The sequence below is a fragment of the Vanacampus margaritifer genome, chromosome 1, assembly GCF_051991255.1.
Source record: "Vanacampus margaritifer isolate UIUO_Vmar chromosome 1, RoL_Vmar_1.0, whole genome shotgun sequence".
Taxonomy (NCBI): Eukaryota; Metazoa; Chordata; class Actinopteri; order Syngnathiformes; family Syngnathidae; genus Vanacampus; species Vanacampus margaritifer.
Genome location: NC_135432.1, coordinates 19517433 through 19532870, shown reverse-complemented (window position 1 = coordinate 19532870; position 15438 = coordinate 19517433). Strand labels below are relative to the sequence as shown.

General features: G+C 39.9%; 1 protein-coding gene across 1 annotated transcript; it reads left to right on the top strand.

The window, feature by feature from the left end:
- The first annotated feature begins 9681 nt into the window (after positions 1–9681).
- On the top strand, positions 9682–15325 carry LOC144043789 (Ig-like V-type domain-containing protein FAM187A). Its single transcript, XM_077557803.1, has 5 exons — positions 9682–9858; positions 10563–10840; positions 11052–11414; positions 13362–13603; positions 15108–15325. Exons 1-5 carry the CDS (start codon positions 9682–9684, stop codon positions 15323–15325), a joined length of 1278 nt encoding a protein of 425 aa, XP_077413929.1.
- The last annotated feature ends 113 nt before the right edge of the window (positions 15326–15438 follow it).

Below are 15438 nucleotides of genomic sequence, written 5' to 3'. Positions count from 1 at the left end.
ACACCTACAAGCATCAACAAACACAACAGTTAATGACATTCACAAGAAAAGCAGAGAGAGAAAAAAGTAGCATACAAAAATTACTAAAAGAAAACTTCAAAAAAATTTAAGAGTAAAGAAATGAGTAGTTTTCTAAAATATTATAATACAAGAGGAAAAAACATGATTTAAAAATGTTAAGAAGACACTAGTCAAAGGTATAGAGGGGGGGAAAGCAAAGGTTTCAACCTGGATTTACGTAAAAGCATTTACACTCAGGGATAACTTCACTTCTGTTGGCAGCTTATTCCACTTGTGTGCAGCATAACAATTAAAAGTAGATAGATAGATAGATAGATAGATAGATAGATAGATAGATAGATAGATAGATAGATAGATAGATAGATAGATAGATAGATAGATAGATAGATAGATAGATAATGAAATGCACTCTGACATGAGTAAAACTTCATGGAAAATGCGTGAAGAATTAAAAAATTAATTAAAATAAACTTCTGACCTTTTCAGAGGGTTCCTGATGTCAGAAAATTAGAATCTAAAAAGGTTACAGCTCGAAAGATCAACGCAATGGACTTCTGTGAGGTCACAACATTGTCGTACCCGCTATAACAGGCATCTTATTAAATGTTGTTGAATACCACAGTACCTTATTAGAATGCAAGGCACGGAAATCATCACGTGGAGTGTTAGCTCTTTAAACAAAGCTGTTTTGATCTGAAAAAAAGATCAATTGTGACAGACCTACAAGCCCATGAGTGATTTAGGGCAGGTCTTCAGATGACTTTTGAGAAGTGGATGAGCTTGGTCACCACCTCAGTTAATTGGCAGACATTACAGTCAACAGTATGCCAAGACATTTCATAAACACCCTGAGAGCCAGGTGAGGAGATTTTTTTGTTTTGGATACTTTACTTTTACTTCTGAAGTAAATTATTTGAGGTGGAATCATCCTGGCAATTGCAGATATTATCAGGATTAAGGTGGATAATAATGAAGACGCTTTGGGATTCAGTTTTCTCTGATTGGTTTGATTTTATTTTGATAAAAAGCTGGTGGCTGAGGTACAGTAAAGGTGCCTCCTCTCTCTTTGTGTGTGTCCCATCTTATAGGTCTGAAGTATGAATAACTAATACTACCTCTTGAATATGTATGGCTTAGTGTCAGAGTGTTATCTTGCTCTACAGGGCCTTCATGCATCAATCTTGTCTTTGTTCCTCCCAAGCATGCAGTAATGAGAGTTATCCATATGTGCATGTGTAGGTCACAAATCTTACCTATGGTGAGGTAAAACCTCCTTTCATGTGCCCATTGACTTCTTTGACACCTAGGTATGCCATGGGAATCGTTTTGGGCTGTGTGTAACCCCAACCATGAAGCAGTGCAGTGAGTTAAGACTCCAATTGAACTACTCGTCAAATCTTCCATCCATCCATCCATACATCCATACATCATCTACTGCTTATGGTTGGGTCACGGGGGCATCAGCTTTAGCAGGGCAGCCCAGACTTCATTCTCCCCAGCCACTTCAACCAGCTCCTCCGACGGGATCCCAAGGCGATCCTAGGCCAGCCGAGAGACATAGTCTCTCCAGCGTGTCCTGGGTCGTCCCCGGGGCCTCCCGCCGGTAGGACATGCCCGGAACACCTCTCCAGAGAGGCGTCTGGGAGGCATCCAAATCAGATGCCCGAGCCACCTCAATTGGTTCCTCTCAACGTAGGGGAGTAGCGGCTCGACACTGAGTCCGGATGACAGAGCTTCTCACCCTATCTCTAAGGGAGCGCCCGGCTACCCTGCGGAGGAAACACATTTCGGCCGCTTGTATCCGGGATCTTGATCCGACACTCAGCTTGTGACCATAGGTGAGGGTAGGACCATAGGTAAGGGTAGGAACATAGATCGACCAGTAAATCGAGAGTTTTGCCTTTCGACTCAGCTCCTCCTTCACCACAACGGACCGACACAGAGTCCGCATCACTGCAGACCCTGCACTGATCCGCATGTCGATCTCCCGCTCCCTCTTGCCCTCATCAAGACCCCAAGATACTTGAACTCCTCCACTTGGGGCAGAATCTCATCACCGACCCAGGGAGGGCACACCACCCTTTTTCGACTGAGGGCCATGGTCTCGGATTTGGAGATGCTGATTTTCATCCCAACTGTTTCACAATCGGCTGCAAACCACTCCAGTGAGAGTTGAAGATCACGGCTTGAAGAAGCCAACAGCACCACATCATCGGCAAAAAGCAGAGATGCAATGTTGAGGCCACCAAACCGGACCCCCTCAACGCCTCGGCTGCACCTAGAAATTTTGTCCATAAAAGTTATGAACAGAATCGGTGTTTGGCGGAGTCCAACCCTCACTGGAAACAAATTTGACTTACTGCCGGCAATGCGTACCAAACTCTGACACCAGTGGTACAGGGACCGAACAGCCCATATCAGGGCACACAAAGTACACAAAGCACATGTGGACTGGTAGGGCGAATTCCCATGCCAGGAGAGTTAATCAAATCTTAACGTTCATAATTAAAAAATAAAGAACCCTAATGTCAAATATGTATAAATTAAAATGCATCACACTTTGCTTTTTCAAGTCACACACTGGGACAACCAGCTTGATGTTGCTGCACAAGTGTCTGGTCTGGATTGGGAAAACAGAAGAACAAGAGAACCAATTGATAAATGGGGAGTGATAATAGTGATAATAATAATAAAGGGAGAACGGCATTTAACTTCTCGCCATCCACATCCAGTTTTGTTTTGCACAATTTTTCACCTTAATGGCATGAATTGATTACCTATGTTCTTTGATTCCTAGCAATTGCTTAAACTAATAGTACTAGCTCTGCCCCGTTAACTTTATATTTGCTTTTATTTTGCATGATGAGTTAATTTTATCATGTATGAATTAGACCAGTGGTGCCCAACCACCGGGCCGCGGCCCGGTATCGGGCCGTGGGTCATTTGGTACCGGGCCGTGAGTCATTTGGTACCGAAAGAAAAAAAATGCATTATTTTCATATTTTTCGAAAATGATGTTTTATTTTGAAAAGTGGCCGGATTCTGTCTGTTACATTCGTCTCACTTGACAACTCTGTTGTTGGTGCGACGTTACGGACACCGTTAATAAAGTTGCACACGATTACACAGTAGATTTACGTTCATTATTATTATAGAGAAAATACCACAGTTTTTTTCTTGTCATTTTATTTTGTCTTTATCAGCTAAACCTTTAGATTGGGCCGTGAAAATATTGTCAGACATTAAACCGGTCCGTGGTACAGAAAAGGTTGGGGACCACTGAATTAGACGATAAATGTGACAATTGGTGATCTTTCAAGCGTTCACGATGAAACAATTTAATACTGGACATGTTGGACATGGAGTGTGTCTATGCCACTGTCTCATTATATACTCAATCCATGGGAATTGGAGTCTGTTCAGTTGAATGTTTCCATTTTAGTTGCAAACAGAATGCCTTCTTTGCGACGTCGACTGTCACCAGCAGAGAAACATTTGCGAAAGGCCAAGTTGACGCCACCAATTACACAAATACGATTACTGTAAACTGAAGTCATTTCCAGACAGCCAGAATGAGGGGATAGTGGGGAACGGGGGTCACTCATTCATCCACATCCAAGTCAGTAAAAATACACATCATCATCATCATCTTCATACTTGACAGTTATTACATGTCGTCAGCTGGGAATAGAAGCTTAATTAGAAGCCGAGATGGATGGGGAAAAAAAGGATGGAAACAAGCAGACCAATTGTGAACCTTTTGGGATTGCTGAATGATTTAATGGACAATAATTGGACAATTATATGTTTGTGGGAACAGTTTGGGAAATTCTATTTCAGTACTATCATTATTGTGACACAATGCATAAAACAGGTTCCATAAAAGCATGCTTGGATAAATTAGGTGAGGAAGGACAACCTTTGAGATGAACTAATAAGTATGGGGACAGTTGTAACACAGGTTAGTTGTAACACTTGCAATTGTTCCATTCAGGAACAAGTTAGGAATCAGCTGATTCACCTTACACATGCTTATGCCTCATTTGAGGAAAGTGGGAAGTCGGACATGTCCCACTTGGAATCTCCCAGTTCTGACTCAAAGCGTCCGAAACAAACGTAAACAACAAAGATGTCTGATTGCAAAAAAAATTTTTGTTCTGGTTAATAGTCAGTCGCAATCCCGTTGGGTTACAAAAAGTAACTTTTTTTGAAAAACTAAATTCATGTTGTAATAAATAAATAGATACATATGTTTATAATCGTGTGGATTATGTTTGGCCATTCACGGTCTTTGTCTCTACAGGTTTCGCCATTGTTGATTGTTGTTGTTGTTGTATTTCAGATTTAAACCGGTCAGTGAAGTCGGGTTCCTTTTTTGTTCACAGGGCGTTTCTGTGCATACTTCCTAGTATGATGTCGGAAAAGTCCCACTTCCCACCTTCCTCGAATGCAGCATTAGTTTAGTCCTTATGCTGCATTCAAGGAAGGTGGAAAGTCAGGCTTTTCTGAACTCATAACCAGGAAGTGTGCATGGGAACACCCCTTTGAACTCGGAGATCTGAGTTGCGAAGTCGAGAAAATGACCCCAACTTCACCGAGCAGCTTCAATCTGACGTCACTCGACAATGGCGACCTCCACAGAGACACAGACCACGAATGGCAAAAAATATTTTACACGATTATAAACATATTAATCTCTTTATTTATTATAACATTTTGTTATTCAAAATATGCAACTTCACATAACCCAAAGTGATTGGAACAACAAACAATTTATTTTAATGATGTTTACATTCTCCTTGATTGCTTTGAGGTCGGAACTGGGACAATCCGAATGTGAGGGAAAACATCATTTTAAGCTAATAAAGTTATTTGTTATTTAGTTTTTTGCTCAAATTAGTACAAATTTGATTATTATTGGAATAGCAATTGGCCACACATTTGAGTAACTGATCTTGCAGGTAGAGCTCCACCAACCAACCAAGCTTTTGCTCCAAGCATTTTACATTCCATTTATCAGTAGACACCTGAAGCTAGTTTGCTAGTCACAATAAACTGTGTTATGTCCGAACAGTCAACAACAATAAATAGACCCATCGGTCGGTTGCGGGGCTGGGGGGGTTGGTTGCTGGAGGCTGTCCCTGGTATCGGGCAGTAGGCGCAGTACACCCTGGTTGCCAGCCAATCCAGGCAATAAATAGATCCAACAATTTAAAAAATAAAAACAACAAAATACAAATAATTTATAAGTAGAAAAAAAAATCCAACAGTAATTAGACAAGTAGCATAATATTTCCCCAGGAACAAATTATGATGCAGTCTTTGTTTCCATGGGAACCTCAGAACAATCCAACACAAGAGTTATAATAATAATAATATAGAGAATAATACTGACTGACATTTTCAGAGAGAGACATATTCATGCAACAATATGTTTATTATTGTAGTACTGTTATATTCTACCAGAAAACATATATTGGTGAGGAGCAATGCTATGGTGACATGAATCCAAAAAAAAATGTTGTTGCTATTCCCCATTAAATTGTTCTACTTTGGAAAGACATCAACAACCCTAATAGCAACAGGGTCTTCAAACAATATTGACGCATCCACCTTTGACAAATCTCCACAGCTGCACGTTAAACCTGTGTGACCTCCATTAACAACAGAAGGGCATCCGCGGTGGATATGAGAACTCTTTTTGTATTTTTTATGATGAGACCATTATGTGCAATCACAACAATGAAAAACACAACACAAGCCCTTCATTTTCCAGAACAAATTACAGAAGGCACAGTCTTGATAAAATAAGTGATGCACATTAATGTCATAATTTCGAGTTTTTCTAAGAGAAAATACCGTATATGTGTATGTGTGTAACTTCTTGACTCACACAGGAAATGCTCAGATTTATCTATCAAGCAACAGCTGACAATTAACTTGCAAATGAGCTTTTGGCTTCCGTCTATGTTGCAACTCCACGAGCTCGACCCGATCAACTCGCAGCTGTGATTGGTTACGGGAGGTGGGTGTAATCACCCTTTACAGTTCTATCACTGTCACCCCGCTTCAGTTTATTGGCCACTTCGATGCCGGACTTTCCCAAATGACCTTGAATGAGAGGCCAGGTGCTATTCTTCAGCCAATCACAGGGTGCGAGACACACATTTACATAACCCTTAAAATACAGGCAATTTAGAGTTTCAATGAACCCAAGTGTTTTTAACACCACACAGGGCCTGAGGCAAGAATTGAGCCCGAGGACTCTCGACTGGGAGGCAGAGACCATAGCCGTTTCTTCCTATAGGCCAAGTAGGCGGCTGGCTCGGGCCCCCAAGCACCATGGGGCCCCCAAGCTCTAAAGTCTCTACCTAGCTCTGTCGTTTCTATAGCTCTGTAGTCTTACCTGACAAATTTGTAATTCATGGGTACAAGCTTTAAAGAGACGCTGTACATCACAATTTGTAATATAAAAACAGATTCATTTTAATATTCTGTATTACTGCAATATTACTGTAATTTCAATCATGTTCTATTTGCTTGAGAACCTTTGACATTTGCCAAAACACTCAAAAGCTGTTTTATATATTTATGTAAATAGGACTGTCAACTTTAGATGTTTAATTTTAACTGTAGTCTGCTTTGCTCATTAATTAGGGCTGGGTTTAAAAAAATTGAATAATTGATATCAAATGGATTATTCCCATAAAGTCATTTAATAAATTCATAATTTTAAAAGCCTTTTTTTTTTTCAATTTTAGGTTTTCTTGAAATTTGCTGTACACATGAATTTAAATGTATTTTCTTACACTTATGAAAAATCTGACTTATTGCACTTTAAGACAATTTTTTATTTATATTCACAATTATTGAATTAGAATTATGAAAATATTTTCATCTCATCCTTGCTAAAGTCAATGTTTGTGTAACACTAAAGTAATTATAACACCTACGGCGTTACTTTCAATAAAAAACTGAATCATTTAATCAGTTACTTCATCCGCAAAATTGTATTTGAAATGTAATGTTTGTGGAGTTTTTATCATGTCCTTCACAGTTAAGGAGAATGGATGTTGCATAATTAATCAATATCGATTGAATTGAAGTGAATAAAACTGAACTGATCTCGTGTAATAGATATTGTCATCTTAGAAAACCATCTAAAAGGTTAGGAATGTCTTCATTGTAGTTTGGCAAATTAGGGGCCCCTAAACAGCATCTTGCCTAGGACCCCCATGAAGGCAGACGTACTAAACTCTATCTAGTCCTGATACTCTTTCACTATAAAAAACAAAACACATCCAGATACATAAAAGGATTAAGTGCAAATTAAGTCACTCACACTGTATATGGAATAGCCTAACATAAATCCTGTTGTAAAGCAAAAACAAGACAAAACACATGACAAGTCACAGCGACTGCACAAAAAAAAAAAGAAGAGTTCCACTCCTCTGCTCGCTGGTTGTGCTTCTTGAAATCAATGCCGTCCATGAAGGTCACCGCAGTTACCTCCAAACCCAATTAAGAAGCCATTTGTGTGCTGGACATGTGAGCAGAGCCACATACCCACGTGGGAAGACTAACAACAATGCGATTACATGAAATGCTTTGACCACATTCGCCCTCAGATGTTTAAGGATGCTATTACTGAGACTGCTCCAAATGTCTTCACTGCAGCACTCTTGTTTATTCTAATGAGGGATGATGGTGAGGCTTTTACATGATACTGGCCCCAATGTTCGGTAGAAAAATTTAAAATCCAGTTGTTACATAATAGTTTGCTTAGATAAATAGATGGAAGAACAGGAAAAAAATGTGTTGCGTTAAAGGAAATTTTAATTAAGAATTAACTGACTAATTTTGACACCATTATTCACATATCTCATTCAAACATATTGCGTTGTCAAAGCCTACACTGGCCGTTAACTCAGAAATAAGAAATAACTTACTTTAAGCACCAGGTCCCCCGTCTACCCTACCGCGAGAAACAAGGATGTTGGTTTGTCTCATTTTAAGTCCATCTGCATTGTGTGTAGCTTGTTGACATTTAACATTTTCAATTTATATATTTACTGTTTTTGAATTTACTTATAGGTATATAGATGCCATATAACTATGTGTAGTTAAATGAATAACACTGATAATGATTTTGTGAAATATATTGGAACCTCTCACTCCCTGCCAGCTCTTGAGATAAGAATGTGTATGTTTTAAAAGTTGTCAAGTTCTCATGTCATTAGTCATTTGGTCGTAAAAACTGAAGGTCCAAGGTCAAAGCCTGTCTACATCATTTCTCCGAGGCTGGTGGGGAGCTGAGATAATCGTATCAGTATCATCATTTCTGCTTATTAAGAACACTAATTCTTTGTCAAGTCTAAGGGGGGGAGAATCTTTTGTACTAGTATAAAGCGACTGTGTGTTTCCATATTCGACACACTGGAAGCTTAACATCACCTTTCGAATGTAAGCTTTTTTCCTGTGTCTTAAGAGCTCTTAATAAAATCCTTGCAAGGGAAACTTTTTCATGAGATCTCAATTCAGATTTATTTGAACACGCAAAAGATTACACTTAATAAAGTCATCAAATAATGCCTTCAAGCTCGAGCAGAGGTGAGTGGCCTGAAGCCTATTCTCGCAGACTTTGAGCAAGGCCAGGTGCACCCAGTAGGCAACTGTTAGCCAGCCAATCGTATGGTACATACAGTATAGACAAACAATCATTAACACTCATATTCACACCTGGACAATGTTGAGTCTTTGCTTAACCTAGCATGCAAGTTTTTGAATGGAGAGGGGAGCCAAAGTAATAAATAACATCATCTGTTAGGAAAATCATCTTTTACTTTTATAAAACAACCTAAACATTTTTCAAGTCAAGGCTAAGGATTTATAAAGTCATTTCAATTCACCTCAGAAAAAGAAACAAAGGCTGGTTCAGAAGCTGAAGACTTTCCCATTTCAAATAAAATAATACACTACACTATGTACACAATAAAATACATCATATAACATCATAATGCTGACAAGCCTGTGATGTCATGACGACACGCAGGAAGACATCACGATAGCAACAGTGTCAACAATGGCGCAGCAATGGAAGGACACAGGGTGCCTAACTTCAATGAGTTGATACTACCGGGACTCTGCTGTTAGACGTAGTGACTGCTTTGAAGCCAAATAGACAACAAACGGCCATGTTCTAATGTTATGTGTTGTCTAAAGAAGCAGAGGAGTGAAGAACAAGTGTTTGCTCTCGCCAATTTTCCTGAAAACGCCACCGGTGCAGATGCTTACTCACTTGCTTGGATCATTACTATGCTGTATCTGGGACTGCTGTCAAGTGTGAAATATGAAATGCATCTCAGAAGAAGGCCGTCATACCCAAGTAGCGTTCCAGTGAATTTTCTTAGTTGATCAGAAATTTCTGACTCCCTATCATTCTGAAATGTCGAAATAGTTATAGTAAAATAAGTGAGTATCTATTTCAAACACAAATATGTGTTCAAATAACTGTAACTACTATTACTCTATAGTCTCAACAACAAATAGTCGAGAGAACGAGCCCTTCTTTAAGTTTCTGTTAAATTTTAGACAACACTTAAACTGGAGGGTCTTGGTTCCTTAAGAAGAAGTCGAACCCTCTCCAAGAGAGGCCTGTGCATGTCTCCCGTCTTCATTCTCCTCTTCCTCACCGTGGTGTGGAGCTCCAATGCTCCCCTTGCCAAGCAGGAGGATGTTTTTAAAAAAGAGGCTTGTCCAGCGTTCCTGATGTTCTTCAACACCGCCTACCAGGCGGGGGCAACGGTGGAGCTGCCCTGCCGTTGCAAACCCGAAGAGGTGAGTCCATTCACACTGGCCTGCCGTTCATCAACAATTACTCGGTGATTTAAAAGTCAAAGTTGAATACAAATTGTACATGGAATGATGTAAGTAATGTTTTAACTAAGGGTGCCAGGTGATTAAAACTTTCAATCGTAATTAATCGCGTGACTTCAATAGTAAAGTGCAAATTTTATATCTGTTCGCAATGTATAATAAAGTTTGTTTTCTAAGTTTCATACTTTAACATAAAAGTGGAAAAAAATGTTGAACTAACAGAAATATGGCTGCATATTTTAGTCATTGATACAGTAATTTCATAATAATTCATAAAATTGAGTTAAAATTAAAAAGATGCACTGTACTGTAAAAACGAGTGTGGTATTGTTTTGTGTTAAGGTCATTTTTCTGCCACTAGATGGCATAATTGCATTTTTAAGATGTTGGTGACAGCTCCGTGCATTTTTCTTTTCATATTAAGAGCTACCGAATCTTTAACATGAAGTAAATTCTGCACATGTTTAAAATTATAATAAACTTGATCCCAGTCTGCACAACTTTTTATTATTATATTAGTATTAGTATTAAATTTTTTACTGCAAAATTTTGACCTTGACGTGTAAAGTAACTTAAAATGAACTCAAAATGAACGCACTAATTTTGACACCCCTAATTTTAACATTCTTTACTGCCATTCAATTGGACCATTGCTTGTGTTTCAGGTCCAGTCAGTGGTTTGGTTTTTCAGGGAGCACCATTCCAGCTCAGAAAGTACCAGAACCTTGACCGATAACAATGGGAACAAGCTGATGGATTCAACTCAAATTTCCCACAGCGCCGACCTGCGGAGCCGCTTCTCAATTCGTCTCTTCAGCCTGTTGATCTTTCGAACGGCTACGGGCGACTCGGGTCTCTACATCTGCGGATCATCCAAGGGCGACTACTTCTATGCCTACGATCTAGACATCCAAGAGGTGCAGGAGCTCAGCTTCACATCAAGGTTAGAGGTCATGCCTGAGATGTCGTTTCCTTGGTATTGAGAAAGTCAGATGTTTGTTGCTGATCAAATGACCCTCCTTCATACGGTGGAGGTCCGTCATCATCAATGCGTCATTATTTCAGTCATAACTCCGTCACCATGCCATCCAGGGACGTACTGGGAACAAAATTCAACAACCCCAGTGATTCAGGTTCTTCTTTGTTGCTTCCAGGCTGACTGCTGAAAGTAAAAGCAACCGTATGAAACACGTAATCGGACAAAGATCTGCTCATCTGTCCCACCAAATCTACACTGCCTTCCGTCCATGGTCACGGTGCGATCGCTGCGGCGTGCGGGGCGAGCAGATCCGAGTGGGGCTCTGCTACGTCCACTCCCGTTTCCTGCACGTGCGCTACACGCGGCTCAACCACACCGTGACGTCCTGTGGCTCAGGGGCGGTGCCAGAGGCATTCAGCTACCTGAAGCAAAAAAGACTGGGAGCAAGACTGGAGGTCAGAGACTGTCATGTGACTTGTGCAACTGAAGCACCTTCCACTACCAAGGGGGATAAAATGATAAAATTTGTGGGTGACAGGTAAGCACACCTAATTCAACGGAGTAGGTGGGTGCAAGCTGGTGCCGGAGTTACTCAGTGAAATATTGGCACCCTTTTCCAGATCCTAAATACCTTTGTATGAAAAACTCACATAAACAATAGAGATTCAGTCCAGGAAAATGCCTTAAGGCCAGTAGTGCCAAATAGTTAACTGTTTGCTTTCCTTGATCTTGTTTCCTTAGATTTCACTCCACTGCTTGTGTGCCTCCCAAACACCCACTTGCTCCACTCACAAAGCTGCTCTGAATGATCATTTTTGATTGAATATGCCATGTCATTTCGAAGGACTTAACACGATACGTCGAAACATTTCCTGTGTACATACCAGATTTATAAGAGGCTTGATTTTTTTTAAATTGCATTTTGACTTTTTTTTTATTGAGTTTAAATTTAGTTTTGAGATTTGAAAATGCTTTATTTTAGATTGTTTCAATAGGTTTTAGTATTTGGGGGGTGCAGGGGGATATATTGGCACCTTCACTCTTTTTCTGAAAACAATCCAATACTGATTATATTAAAAATATAAATAATTTCATTTTAGACCGAATTTAATGAAGTGTTCATCTAAGGGTGTACCTGATTTTAGAGAGGTACTAGCCTGAGGAGATGGTCAAAATATGACTTGAGCCATTACTTCAAGAAGGAAATAATATGGAGTATTTGTCCATTGCAAGATAAAATAAAAACACAAAGGGCCACTAAGCATTAGGGACAGGGGTGGTTAAACTCGGTCCTCTGGGGCCGAAGTCCTGCTGATTTTGGATGTTTCGCTTCTCCAACACAGCTGATATATGATCAGCTCATCAACAAGCTCTACATAAGCCTGATAACGAGCTGTTGATTGGAATCAACTTGTGTTGGAGCAGGGAAACATCCAAAACCTGCAGGACTGCGGCCCTCGAGGACCGAGTTTGCCCACCCCTTATTGGGATGTAACGATAACGGCAAAATCGTGATATCGCGATATTAAAACTGCCACAATATCGTCGTGGTCATGTCACGATATTAAAAGCAGAACATCTGTTAAAAGTTAATTTCCATTTGTGAAGTTCTAGCACCCTCTGGTGGTTAGTTTTTTAGTGCAGTTTAGTTTTCATACGGCATGTTTTGGCCCTTCTATGTTTAAAATCCACACTAATTGTGAGATGAGGAATGTAAAATGCTTTTGAATCAAGTTAATATGTGGAGGAACTCAATGTGTGTGTGCATTAGCATGTTAGTGCCTCAATATTAAGTGTTATTAGAGATTGAATGTTGTTTATGTGCGTTGCTGTTATGCACAAACGCACAATATTGTGCTTTTTTTTAGTATGAGTTCTTTTTATTTTACAATATCGTGACCTTTTTTAATATCGCCATCCTCCCCACAATATTGTGATAATTATCGTATTGAGAGGTTTATGTCGTGTTAATATCGTATCGTGACGTTTGGATATCGTTACCTCTCTACTAAGCATTGTTTAATAAACTACAATTGTCAAACAATGTTTAACCCAACCATCTTCTGTACGGCCATAGAGTAATGCATAAATAAAGACATTTAAAATTAAGCCAAAGCTCATGTGTGAACTCAATTGACAAATACAAAAATGGCAAATGAGTTGCAGCTAGTCCTCATTTTTTAAAAGCGCTCTTTTTTTCTTTTTTTTTACTTTGTTAACAATTCATTAGTTTTTAATTAATAATTGTACGGTAATTTTTCGTTAACTATAATAACTGGTACCAGGGCCGTCCAAAGGGTGGAGCCATCCACCATATAAGCATCCACAGCAACCTGGCATTCATCGTTGATGAAGGGGCATCATGTCGGCCATGAGTGGGCATAAATTTTGCTAAACTTCCGTCCGCACCCACATAATAGTAATATGTCTTGATCTATCCTCATGAACACACACTATTGAAGTTTGTCGTCTCTCTGTGTTGCAGTTCTGATTCCGAGAAGACAGAAGAGATGGTAGTTTCTTATTTGAACCACCCAGCAGACCAAATCCTGACCATCGGCTGCCCGAAGGCCCGGCCATACATGGCAGTAGCGTGGGACAGAGAATCCGAGCCCATTTATCGATCAAAGAGTTTGGGAGGTGGGAATTCAGGCTTCTCGTCTCCGAGGATTCGTATTGATGCCGGACATCATTTGGTCTTCACCCCTGCTCAACCTATTGACTCAGGTACGGAATATATTTGGAAGCTGGAAGACTTGACTGTGATTGTTGATTTTGCACAGCATGTGTATCAGATTCAGTGTTCCAATGTCCTGTGTGGAGTTTGCATGTTGTCGCTTAGTTTTATGTTGGTTTTCCCACGCACTCCGGCTCCATGCCACTGCCCAAAAACATCCATGTTAGGTAGTATTAATTTCGTCAACGAAAACTAAACACAAATAATTTCGTCAATACACATTTTTCACCGGACTAAAATTACACTAGACTAGACTAAAACCCTCATGACTAAACAATAACTGGGATCAAATCAGTATGCATTTTCGTTGAATACTGAAGACGAGACGAAAATGAGACTTCGCTTAATAACATCTGGACTGAAATCTATGGACATTTTACTTCATGAACAAAAAAGAGGCAAAAATAATATTTTTTTGTAAAATCTTGTGTCTGCTAATCTGTCACTGTGACACTTTCATGTGACAGTGACACACACCCTTTCAAATCTGCAGCTAGTGAGTGCAACATCCACAAACACATGGAGGTGGATTCACGATGAAAAGTAAAAAAAAATAGTGAATTATAGTTATACATAAATCCAACGGCTATAACGTTCCAACGATAATGTTAATCCGACCGCTAAGTAATGCTGGCTAATTTACTGGCTCATAGCATGCAGCCATAGTAGCCACTTGTTGATATACTGTAATTGTGTGTGAAGTTGTTTTTCATCAAAAACTGACCAATGATTTGGGTTGAGTTTGGGCTAGTTTTGTTTAACTTTTGTCATGGCTCGGGTTTAGCTTTGGTTTGGTTTTGTCCTCATGTTTCGGTCGTGATCTGTGTCTTGTCCTTGTGTGCTTCCCCATCTCGTCAAGCCTGATCAGGTCCACCTGTTTGCCTGCCCTTCCTTGTGTGTCAACCAATCAGTGCCCTCACCCACTTGTGTCATTCCCAGGTGTGCCTCGTTATGGCATTAGTGTATGTGTGTATATTGTCTCTCGTCTCCCATCTCTCTGCGTCGATTTATTGCATTTTTTCCACTGGTCATGCGGTCAAGTTTTTTCCTGTTGCAGTGCAAGACTTGTCGTGTTTTATTGTGTCTACTGTGTAACTGTACCAAAAGGAGTTCTTTATCATTATTATTATTATTAAACCAAATTAAAAAGACCCCCCCCCCCCCCACACACACACACACACACACACACACACACACACACACACACACACACAATCTGTCAGTCAGGGAGTGCCGGCAAGAAATTCTAATCACTTTCACCCCTGACTAAAACTGAGACTAAATTTAAAAAAACTGTTGGATAAAATTAACACTAATGTTAGGTTAAAAGAAGATTCTAAATTGTCGGTAGATCTGAATGTAAGTGTGAATGGTTGTTTGTCTGTATGCGCCCTCCCTGCTACCAGTCCAGGGTGTACCCCAGCTGGATGCTAGGTTGGAAAAGATTTTTGTTTGCGTCAAATGAGTTGCTTTTAGAGATGTTTTACTTTTCAGGTGTCTACTACTGCTGGCTGAGGGGGCGCCGTGTGGCTGAGATTAAACTACTGGTCTACTCTCATTTTGGGCGGCGCATGTCCATCTCATCACATCCAGAGTTGCCTTTGGCCTTGCTGATGATTTTAAAATCGTATGGTGTCATGACAGCAGTGTTTTGCCTCTTGCTGTTCTTTCGAATAGGCATAAAACACCTGCGGAGGCGTTCATCGCGGTGAAACTTTGTTGTTTATATATTTTTTTGTACTGAATAAAATGGAACCACATTATTCAAAGAGAAGGTAATCTCTCGTTTGCTCTGAAGTAAAACCAAAGTAAGTGCAGTACAATT